Source organism: Anastrepha obliqua, chromosome 2, assembly GCF_027943255.1.
Source record: "Anastrepha obliqua isolate idAnaObli1 chromosome 2, idAnaObli1_1.0, whole genome shotgun sequence".
Classification (NCBI taxonomy): domain Eukaryota; kingdom Metazoa; phylum Arthropoda; class Insecta; order Diptera; family Tephritidae; genus Anastrepha; species Anastrepha obliqua.
In genome coordinates this window covers 132,606,338-132,618,059 of record NC_072893.1, presented here as the reverse complement: position 1 = coordinate 132,618,059, position 11,722 = coordinate 132,606,338, and the positions used below count along the sequence as shown (strand labels likewise).

General features: G+C 39.9%; 1 protein-coding gene across 2 annotated transcripts in view; it reads right to left on the bottom strand.

Moving 5' to 3' along the window:
• Positions 1–3,981: 3,981 nt before the first annotated feature.
• Positions 3,982–11,722, bottom strand: part of LOC129239676 (uncharacterized) — a 226,779-nt gene continuing 219,038 nt past the window's right edge. Inside the window, exons 11-17 of one of the 2 annotated variants that reach the window (XM_054875371.1) lie at positions 10,012–10,219; positions 8,657–9,923; positions 8,397–8,593; positions 8,043–8,075; positions 7,172–7,303; positions 6,843–7,024; positions 3,982–5,923 (exon numbers count right to left, since the gene is read on the bottom strand). In XM_054875371.1, the coding sequence (XP_054731346.1) occupies positions 5,729–5,923; positions 6,843–7,024; positions 7,172–7,303; positions 8,043–8,075; positions 8,397–8,593; positions 8,657–9,923; positions 10,012–10,219 (2,214 nt within the window). In that variant the 3' untranslated portion in view covers positions 3,982–5,728. The remainder of the gene's footprint in view (positions 5,924–6,842; positions 7,025–7,171; positions 7,304–8,042; positions 8,076–8,396; positions 8,594–8,656; positions 9,924–10,011; positions 10,220–11,722) is intronic. The other variant, XM_054875372.1, reaches the window with a different exon arrangement.

Sequence of the window (11,722 nt, the reverse complement as noted above, 5' to 3'; positions counted from 1 at the left end):
TTTACACAGTAATGTTACTAGGCACATGCTGCCAGCAACATTTGCTGCACCACATCTATGGCTCACCCGAGCGCTTAGCTCGGCACTTTTTTGGGTGCCGAGTTGATGCTATCAACATTTTCAGCTGGAAACAATATTGCAGCAACATTTTTCGCCGAAATTTGTTTCCAACATTTCTCCTGCCACTTGCACTACTGCACTTGCACATGTACGTACATATGTATGTAGCTGCGCGCAGGCTAAAATGAGGCACATATTTTACTGGAATGAATGATGCTGCATACAGGGTGTTCCAATACAGTGCACTTAATTTTTCAGTGTAAAAAATGGGAGTCAAATTTGGAGCGTTTTCAACATGCATATACATATGACGCTTAGTGAAGGGCATTCAAAAGGTGTGGCCAGCATCAGACCATTAACCAAATCATCTGATTCCTTCAATGAATTTTGAAGGAATCAGATGATTTGTTGACGCAACAGGGGATGTGAAAACAGTGATGGTAAATGTAGGGAAAATTTCCTACATGTAGGGATTTTTGTCGAAAAAGGACAGATTTTTTTAAATTCTGTAAATGTAGGGAATTTTCAAAACGGACAGAAAAAATTTAAAAATAGCGGGAAAAATTAAAAAAGTTCATTTCAAATAAAAAGCCGCAGTAAGATTTCATGCCAGTGTTTTTTTTCCTTATGGTAGCATACTTTTAAAGTGTCAATACGGCCACATTGCCATTTTTTCTTCGTGAACGCTAACGCGATTTTTTCTTCGCGCGAAAATTGTTAGTTGTCCCATGTTTTCTGGTGCTTTTCACTTTTGAAGTAAGTTTGCAATTATTTTAGTTTTAGCTTTTTTTATATTTAAAATTTATATATTTTACAGAAATGAGCTCCCCCTCTTCAACTGACTCTTCGGAGGAACACCAGGAGAAAAATTCAAGTATCGGAAACAAAAGTTCAATAACAAGTGGCTTGAAGACGACAATTTTAGTGGCTGGTTGAAAGCTGTGGCTAACGATCCATTTAAATGCAAATGCGCTGAGTGCGACAAAGTTCTGAACTGCGGTAATTCTGATTTGCAGAAGCACGCCGAAACAAAAATGTACCAAAAAAATATCAAGGCAATAAAAAAGACACCTAAAATAAACAGTTTTTTTTAAGAAAAAGCCGATTAAACCAAATGGTTCCAGAAATTTTGAAATAAAACTTAGCATGTTCTTCGCTGAGCGTAATGTCGCGCTGCAAGGGGTGGACCATTTAATCCCAATCTTAAAAGTAATCGTTCCGGATTCTGAAAAAATAGAAACTCTGTCTTATTTTAAACAGAACTGAATGTAATGAAAAAGTCTAATTTTTAGTTTTTTTGCTGAATTTTTCTTTATATATACAGGGTGGCTGATGAAAGCCTCTACCAAAAAAAAATTGAATAACTTTTTTTCTTTTTAAGTTATCTGTTCCATTTTTGTTTTAATTTGCAGATTGATCTTTAAAATTTATTAAAATGGATAACTGGGACACGCAAACAAGAATTTGGATAGTCCGCCGCTATCACGCACTGGAGTCTGTAGTTTTGGTACAGAGAGAGTACAGACGGATGTTTGGCGGCGATCCCCCGAGCAGATGGACCATAATGAGACTGGTGAATAATTTTGCTGAGCAAGGAACAGTCGCAAGAAGGCCTTATTATCGAGACCCACCAGTTCGGACGGAGGAAACGATCGCTGCTGTAGCTGCAGCTATACAAAGAAATCCAAGGGTTTCAACAAGAAGCTTATCTGCTCAACTTGGTGTCAGCCGATAGTCTTTGCAAACAATAATGCACAAAGATTTAGACTTATTTCCCTACAAAATTTAAATGGTTAACAAACTGAATGCAGCAGACTTGCCGATTCGCTTGGAATTTTGCCAGAAGATCCTGCAAATGGTGGAAGAAGACCAAAACATTTTAAACTGCCTTTTCATGTCTGATGAGGACCATTTCGATTTAAACGGCAATGTGAACAAACAAAATTGTCGAATATGGAGTACTTCTAACCCACAGATACTCCACGAGACGGAATTGCATCCTCTTCGCGTGACAGTGTGGTGTGCGGTTTCTTCACGCTGTATTGTCGGGCCTTATTTTTTTGAAGAAAATGGTCACATCGTTACGGTTACTGGAGACCGTTACTTGAAAATGCTGAAAGAATTTTTCTATCCAGAACTACGCCGAAAGAGAATTCCTTTCAACTCCGTGTGGTTTCAACAAGATGGGGCAACGTCTCACATAGCCCAGACTGTTATGACAGAGTTGCGACGAAAATTTCCCAATAAACTGATTTCAAGAAACTCCGAATTTCGTTGGCCCCCCAGGTCGCCTGACCTTACTGCACCTGACTTTTTCTTGTGGGGTTTATGTAAACAAGAAGTTTATAAAACAAAGCCAACAAATTTGGATGAACTAAAACAATCCATTCGGGCAACAATTGCGGCTATTCCTGTCGCAACTCTCAAAGCAGCAATGAACAACTTTTTACTAAGATGCCGCACTTGTGTCAACGAGCATGGGGGGCATTTAAATTCAATTATTTTTAAAACTAGTTAAGCTACATTTAATAAAATTTAATGACCTTCAGCTTGAAAAAAAAATAAATGAATTCCATACACTAAAAAAAAAGTTATTTGAGTTTCTTAAAGTAGCAAAATTCATCAGCCACCCTGTATATGTGTTTATAACATAATAAATAGGTGTATTTACGAGTATATATATTTTTGAAATAAAATTTCTTATTGAAGTGTCAAAACAGCACCAAGCCCAAAACTAGGTTGGCGCACTCCATAGAGTTTATCTTTGGATTGAATGTTGATGGATTGCAGCTGTAAAATTAAAAATATTCTGACTATCGCACAAAAGCAAGGTGTGCCAAAATTCTGTAGAGAACCACTGAAAACGAATTGATTGTTGAGTTACTTTAAGGTAATTTAAGGTTACTTAAAGAGACAGATCTTAAATTAAAGTTTGAGTGGAATATTTAACTTCAAATTTCCCATTCCCACGACAGTCGGGAACTGTCATTCTAGCAGTATTCAACAACAACAATCACTTCCAATTTCACTCTCAATCCACATTGAAATATAAAGTGTGGTCTTTTGGCACATATCATTTGAATATTTAAAAAATTGTTGCCAGCTGTTTTCTATTTGTTCACTTTTCAATTTAGTTATATTTATTTTTCTGCGGTCACTTTTGCTCAACTTTTTCTTTTTGTTTTATATAATCATTTTGGCCTTTTGCGCTACTTTCCATTGATCTTGCATAGTTTTTTGTTTTTTTTTTTCGTTTCACTTTTTCTTTTTGCATCTGTTTGGCGCATGCTTTTGAACAAATATGAATTATATTGTTTTCACCTAACAACAGAAATATAACTTGTAATAAAAACATCTCATCAAACCATATAACTTTGCTCTCTTACTCGTACTTACATGCATACATACATATATAGTTTTTTCTCATTTATTATACTTTTTTTATATGCCTAACACTCGCTTCTTTTGGTAACTTCTGCTATTTGTTTTTTATTTTCGTTTTTTGTTGTAATGCATTTATTTATTAGTGACGTTTTCAATGTTCCTCCGCGCCACAAAACGCACAACTAATTTCCTAGTAGGGTCTCTACGCTGACAGCCATGTTTCATCTGTAGTTTGAGTGCTGCTGCGCTTTCAGTTCGTTAGCTTCAATTAGTTGGCTGTTAGCGGTGTGTACGACTAATCGATTTGCTCGACTCTCTAAGGTTATATTTAAACCGATTAACTACGCTTGTGGAATATTTATCTGCTACATATTTTTTACAAAATTTAGTGTTTTTTCTTCAACAGGTTTATGATTTTGGTGTCTGCTTTAGCTATTCTATTTGTTGTAAATTTTCGACTATTGCCACTTTTCGTTTGGTTCTATGAACAGTAACTGCATGTTGTGTTACCCGATTTTTGTTCTATGCTTTTTGTGATTTTGTTTTTTTGTTTTTGGGTTTTTTATATTATTTTACTCCTTTATATTGATTTTACAACTAGCGTTTATGAGTTAGTTACTAAACCTTCTTTTGTTTAGTTACTAGCACTTTGTGTTTTTGTTGTTGTTATTATTATATTTTTTATTATGGTACGTGGGCTTAAAATAGATTCTTTTCTATTTTTTGTGAATTCTGCTTTCTCATGAATTTTTATGAATTTATATATTATATAATTTTTTCTCAGCGCAAAACCATAGAAATCGTTGCTCATTTGGCCTGCAACTGCTAGACATGTTTTATTTTTTAATTTAATAGAATTTTTTTTTTTTTGTTATGTGTAGGTATGCAATTTTAGTTCTTAGTTGCTTTACATACTGTTTCGTTTTTTTTTTACTAAATTTTATTTTATTTTTATTTGTTCTTAAAATACTAAATTACAAAATTTCTTTCAAAAACATTTCGAAATGATTCATGCATTTCAGATTTTATGCGCTTCTTTATAATTTGTTGTTTTTTAACTAATTTTTACGACTAAGAAACGCGCGAAAAGATAAAGGTAAACAATTTAATTTAAACAAAAAAATGTACATTTTGCAATTAAGGAATTTCTTGAGTTTTAGTACATATTTAGAACAAATATTATATTACATAACGTAAAGTAAAATTATTTTGTGATACTTTGTTACTTGGAAGTATGTTTTTTAACAGCCAACCAAATTCATAAAAACTTAAAAAAATTCTGAAATGTTTCATAAACAAAAACAATTGCCTGACGTAATCGTCATTTTATAAACAGCATTTCGAAACCAATAAATGTTTTATGCATAAGGCGGTAAATTTCTAATTTTTTTTATAATACACAATAAACGCAAGTAATTCAAGGCATGCGTCGATTTTTTATAAAATATTTTTTTTTACAAACATTTATAAGTACAAAGCACAATTACATGCCCTATTCACATATAATATAATTTTTTTTTTTCATTTTTTAATTTTCTTATTTTTATTTACTTTTTTTTACTTTAGCATTCAGTTTAACGCTTTTTCAACGCTTAAGAGTCCAATTAAAACGCCAAAATTTTATCAAATAAATCAACAAATTATACATAATAGCGTTTAAGTTTACTCTGTGTGTGTGTGTGTGTATACTGTACGTATGTTTGAGTAAATAAGTATAAGTGTGTGTAAATATGTGTAAGTATTGCATTTTCGCTTGGAAATAAAGCATCGGCAGCCACTTGCGCCACGCGAACCCTGTTTCTGTTCCACGCTAGAAACCTATTCGAAGCCTTAAGCCACTGTGTCGCAGTGTTGGTACAGCTGTGGCCAAAGCCAATATTAGCAGGCGCACGAGTCATCGAAGATATAGGCAAGTAGCTCGCCAAGAGCTAAACCTAATCAAATCTTCTTTTAGTTGATCGAAGACAGAAAGTTTCGCGATTGAAATTCGTTTCAAAAATGTTCAAAAAAGCTCATCGACTTGCTATCGATGTTCCGTCACCTGCATAGCGGCAACGCAACTTTCTATCGGCTTCAGCCTCCAATAAACCGCAATTTAATGACAGTTTTCTTCAACGATACTCTCCAACACTTTTTCTGCCCCACTACATCTCTTTTATTTTCACTTTTCTCCTAAGCTCTCTTCTTATACGTCCCTCAATTCCCACTAATTTTCCTTATTCGTTTCCCTGTGTTTTGGCATTTTACTCCTTTCCATTCCGCTTACACCTTATTTCCACTGACTTTACGACTCGTCCCGATTGTTATGCACCCAACTGGCTGGCACCCATTGCGGTTCACGTTCCAGTGAATTGATCTCGGCCAGCAGCTGTTGATAAGCACGATCTGTGTCGTTGTTTATGATAATCATGTCAAAGAGGTGACCCCAGCGCGCCTCCATGTCACGAGCGGTGGCTATAATGTCCTTGAGCTCCTCCTCCTGCAAGAAACAACAGAATATTTATTGAAAAATGGCTGATAAGTTTAGTTGTGTATACTAAAGAAAGCAAGTAGACAGTGGAATTTTGCAATTTTTGTAGTATAAATCCGGCTCGAGCTGGTGCAGCACTGAAAACGGAAAATCAAGTATTGCTATTACGAAAATCTAAGGAAGGACCAAGAAAATATACGCTTTTAAGAGCGTTGAATCAGTGAAGAGAGCAGACGTATGTTCGGTACGGCCGAGTCTTTTCTGAGCAAGTAGGAACTGAAACTGCTACAAAAATCAAAGTATCATTGAGCCTTTGACAAGTGTCTCCCGAGCCGTTTGCAATAAAAGGTATCTGATAAAGCCATCCAGAGTATGAGAGCTTGTTCTCTATTAGCCCTAGACGTATTAGTTACTATCTGTCTGTAGTCCGCCAATTTTAAGACTTATTGAAAATCATTTTGTACCACTTTAGCGAGCTCACAGGGCACTCTCTGCTTGTTGCAAATATCTGTTGAAACATGCTCTGATGTAGCATTTGAACTGAAATGACTTGAAGAGGACTGTGTTGCTCTCCTCAAATGGCAGTAATGCCCTCCCGATTATTAGCCTGATCTGATTTCGAAGATTTCAAAAGCTGATATTGGCATTTCATGTGCGCGTGTGGCCCGCCTCTATACTTCATCCTGAAGAATATTTTTGTATTTCCTAGGTATAATTAAAAATCATCCTATCGATAAGCAAATTTGTCAGTTGCCATCAACATTTCTTTGCCTTCACCCACCCCAAGTGCTTTGGACTTTGTTGCGGCTCTGTCAGAGTACAGAGAGAGATCAGCTCATAGACAAGATAGATAGTTAAGGCAAACGCTTCTGTCCAGATTGATTACTACAGAGGTGCCGACGAAGAAATTCTCCTCACACCTACTCACTTTGAATGGTTCGCCATTTCGTATTTTCTTCTGTCGCAGCTTATCGAGACTCGGCGGCGCCACCAGCACCACATAAGGCTTCAGGTCGGACGCCCGCAACAATTTCAAACTCTGCGGATGCAAATTCAGCACACAGATTTTACCGCTCGCCACCACTGTACGTATGGCCTCCAGCGAGGTGCCTGCAATGATGGGACAAAATTGGAAGATAAGAGGATATGTGAAAATTGCAATTTACTTAATTCGTTTAAAAAAATAGGATATGAAAAGTACTCATACACACACAGAGTGTGAACTTAAGTATGTGGGTATGTGTGGTTATTACTCACCATAGTAAGCCTTCTCGTATTCGCCATGTTCGACGAAGCGACGCGCCAGTATGTCCGCCTCAAAGGCTTGGCGCGTGATGAAGTGATAATCAACGCCGGGTACTTCACCTTCGCGACGTGCACGTGATGTATCTGCGGAGCAAAAAATGAAAACAGAGGGAAGAAAAGAGCACACAAGTGCAGCAGATGAATAAAAATATGTGAGGCAGTGAGTGAATGGATGGATGGGCGCGCGATGGGTGATGAACTGAAGTAGTTAGAGGGGTGAGAAACAGATTGGCTGGCATATGAAAATCGTCTGAGCTTGTGGCAAGAAGAAAGAAGCTTACATACGTGCATATGAATTTAAATGTGTGTGTGTGTTTTGGGGGAAGGGATAAGCCGAGAGTGTTTGTGAGCGCTATGCTGATATTGAATTGAAGGTGAAAATTTTTGGCTTTGGCTTATGCAATTAAGTCGTTAGAAACACCCACATATGGGCACATACACATCCACATATATCTACTGCATATCCGTTTTTCAGCTGCTTGTCCTTGCAAGGCTGGGAAAGATATAAGAGCATGCAGAATTGTCACAATCCTGCATGTGTGTGTGTGTGCTATTATCGCATGAGAATTAGAGCGCAAGGAAATTGCCGCTTAATTACTTCTGTGAAAGATTTTAAAGCCGATGGAAAGCAAAACGTATACATGTATGCATATGTGTATGTATGGCTGTGTGTGTGTCTGCAGGTAGATATAAGAACCAGCTGAGCAGGCACAATGAAACAAAATGGGTTCGCGCGCATCTAAATTTACTAGCTGTTATTTCTAAAACTCCGACTTAATGGATAAAGTGCAAATTTTTTATGGTTTTTTTTTTGGCGATTTACCCTTTTTCAGTTTCTCCTCTAACAAATAGAAAACTAAAGCAAAAACGAAAAAAGTAAAACATTTTCGATAAAAAGGCGCGTGTTTGAAAAAATCTCCCAGAGAGAAATGCAGCAAATTATAGCAGTGCATTAAAGAAAGTATTAGGAAATAAATAGGCGATTTAATGCACTTAGCGGCGTGAATTACAGGGCAATAAAATGATCGAAAGAAAAATATCCATTTTGATTTCCAGAATTACGTAGGAAAATATGGAAATTTCAAACCATCTACAGCCAAGTCGAGATCGCCAAGCACAGGTACATGCAGCAAATACTAAATTCCGAAAGCTTTTCTTCCATTTTTCGCAAACTTACGTGGCACTGCCGCTGAAAATCGATCCGAGTCGGCCATCAGCCGTTGGCGCAGCTCGTGACGCCCGATATTTGGTGGCCCGATCAGCACAATGGGTCTTTTATGTGTGGCACGTGGATAGTATAAGGCGACCTCTTCGTAGGTGAGTATTTCCTCGGGGTCCGTCTCGTCCGGCGCAGTCGTAGCGTACAACGGATAACTGCAAACACAAAATAAATTAAAATTAATTTTTTACTACTTCACAGCTGCCATTTTCCCTCACCCTGCTTCCGAACTGGCCTTCTTCTTCTTCTTTCTCCCTTTACGCGCACACAATAAAGTCGCTCCCTTGCTGCTGTCCTTCCCACGACTACGCGCCAATCCCGCCTCCTCGGCAATGGCCAATTTCATGGTCTCGCGCTGATGCTGAAACGATTGACTAGGTATGAGACCGGCCAGTGTTTGATCCTCTTCACCTTCGCGATACGCTTGCCACCAGTTGGGGTCGTCACGTGAGATCACGTGCAGGACATCGCCCTTCTGGAAGCTGATGCCCAGCTCGCGACATGGTATGTACAAATCATCCTCGGGATCGTAGTCGAAGTGGGCACGCACATGCAGTACGGCATTCTCGCGGTGGCCGCCACCCGGTGGCGGACTGCCTGCTGGCACGATGAGGAATGTCAGCGTGCCCTGCATGGAGCTCAGTAGCGCGCATACCTCGTTCACCGTCTTGCCGCGCAGCTCCTGTCCATTCACCTCGAGTATTTCGTCGCCTTCGTGTAGCAGTCCGGACTTTTCGGCAGCACCACCACGCACTATGCGTCCAATGACAACCGCCTCGCCCTCGTTGCGCACCGTCGCACCCAGCGGTTCCGTGGACTTCTCAATTTGTATAATGCGTATGTTGTCGTTCTGATCATTGAGCGTGCCGAAGCAAGCGCTTAGCGGCGGCGAGTCAGCGCGCATTGGCTGTTTCATAAAGCCACCATGTTGTGGCGGCACTGGTGGCGAGTGTTGTGTCCCCGCACCGCCCGTCAAATTTTGCGGCAGTGGCATGGCGCTACGTTGCGCTAATGGCGGTGGCACCATAGGTGGCGCCACTGCTGTGCCACGTACCGCTGAACTTTTAAGCAGTGGTACTGGCGCAGCCCCGGCACCTGTTGATGTTTGCTGTGGACTGCTAGAGCCGCTAAGCACTAGCGATGGTGTGGCATCAGTGAGTGTCGCCACACGATCATGCGCCAACAGCAGACCCTCCATTTCATGACTCGTTAGCAGATTACCCAGCTCAATGGCGGCAGCGGAGTTCGACTGCGTCAGCAGTTCCACGATATCCTTTTGTAGCACCGTGGCATTTGCGCTAACCGAATTAGCAACACGTGGACGTCGGCGTTGTAGAACAGCGGCGCGTGCTGCAAGCGCATGAGCCACACCTGCCCCGCTCAGCACATTGTGGGCAGCCGACACTCGGCCCGCAAGTGTGGACATCCCATTTTTAATGAGTTGGTTTTGCAGGCGTGTCAGCGCAGCGATTAGTTCGCCGTAGCCTGTAGAAAGAGAGAGAAAGAGCGAAGAGAAGGAGAAAATATGTGTGTGAATACAAAGTTTTAGCGAAAGAACTTCTCGTGTGCCTACCATTGATCTTCTCGATATCTTCGTCGTCCATGTACGCCTCATTATCGACGCCCGTCACGCGCTCTGCGGCTATCGGCTGTTGCTGCTGTGCTGCCGCCTTGTTGTCCTGTAGAGCTTTAAGCTTCCGCGAGCCGCGCAAGCTGTTGCGTAAAAACTCATTTTGTTGCGCGATGCGCTCCTCCTCCTCACGCCGCCGACGCAGTTGCTCCTGAAAGACAGAGAAAACGAGATTGGTCAGTTGCAAAACTTGCCAATTGTGCGTAGCTTTAAAGCTGCGTTGGAAAACAATTAGCGCGGTCGAGAGAAATATGGGCAGGTAATGGAGTGTTGAATGCGCGGGCATTTGCTCCATTGCCGTAAAAACAATCAGTTCATTTTCAAATGAAACGCGACTTAGCAGAAGATAAACAGCAGCGAGTGCAACCCTACAAATGAAAACTGCCAAGTTTTCTATGCACTTTCTTCTGCATGATTTCGCGCACTTTTGTTTACCGCCAAGCACGCCTAATATGTCCCCAACGCATTTGTGCCACTTAATTCTTAGCGCCAAACTAATTCGCGTAATTTAATTAGCCAACAAACGGGGTGAATGGGCCAGTAGGTCTGTGGCCTCACAAAGGGTGGGGATGAGGAATGTAGCCAACCCCTCACCCCACCACGTCTGGCATGTGTACACACACACATTGTGCTTGCCACGTTAACTGGCAACACTTGAGCGTTGGCTCAGAGACAAAAATGACAAAAACAAATCGCAAAGCTTAAAGGGCGAAAGTTTACTTAATGCTCCACGTTGGAATGGTACTTAAGGACTGACGGGATGGAGGGTTAAATGGATAAATAGATAAACTTATTGTGATTAAGTTCCGGGCAAAGTTCACTAGTGCCGACCCATGGGGTGAGGTGACGTGGAGCATATTCCTATGGATAAAGAATACATTGCTACTAAGGAAGAAGAGAGGCTCTTCGTCCGCTGACAAGTGATTAATTTAAGGTTTGGTCGAGCTTATAGAATTGTTAATTGACCTTCGGTATCTTAAAGTTTATATAATTGAGATTTCACATGGCGTTATACCTAAAATATATCTGTACACTTACACAAGACGTATTACAAATGACAGAAAGGGACGAAAAGCTCATCCGACAAAACTAAGGAGATTAGGTTAATTTATATGGTTACCCATGCGAGGACCCACTTGGGCTTAAAACAGAAATTTCATCCCATGTGATACCACTAAGAGGATAAAAGGTAGAAAGGCAGGAAAGAAGGGATAGCTTAGAGGGAGTTATGAGTGAGGATTGTGGAGAAAACTGAGCTTTGTCTACTTACGATTGTGTTAACCACTTCATATCGCTGATGAAATTCATCGGGTATGTGATATCTGAACCTTTGTTCTTTTTATTCGATCGATCGAATTTTTAAAAAATTAAATCGACACTTTTTTGCTCTTAAACGCTCATAACCACTATCGCAATGAAATCCAAAAAGTTTTCGCAGCTTTTTTCGCATTTTTAGGGCAAACAATTTACGAGTACGTAAAAAATCTTTGTTTTTCTGATTAAATTAATTTTTTTTTGTTTTTTGGAATAACTTCAAGGCACCGCAAACGAAAAGACCGGTTTTCTAAATAAAAAAAAGAAAGTGTGTGGTAGTTCACGGAACCCGCACGATTGAAGTGAAACTTCTTTTATCAACAAATCAATAATTTAACTA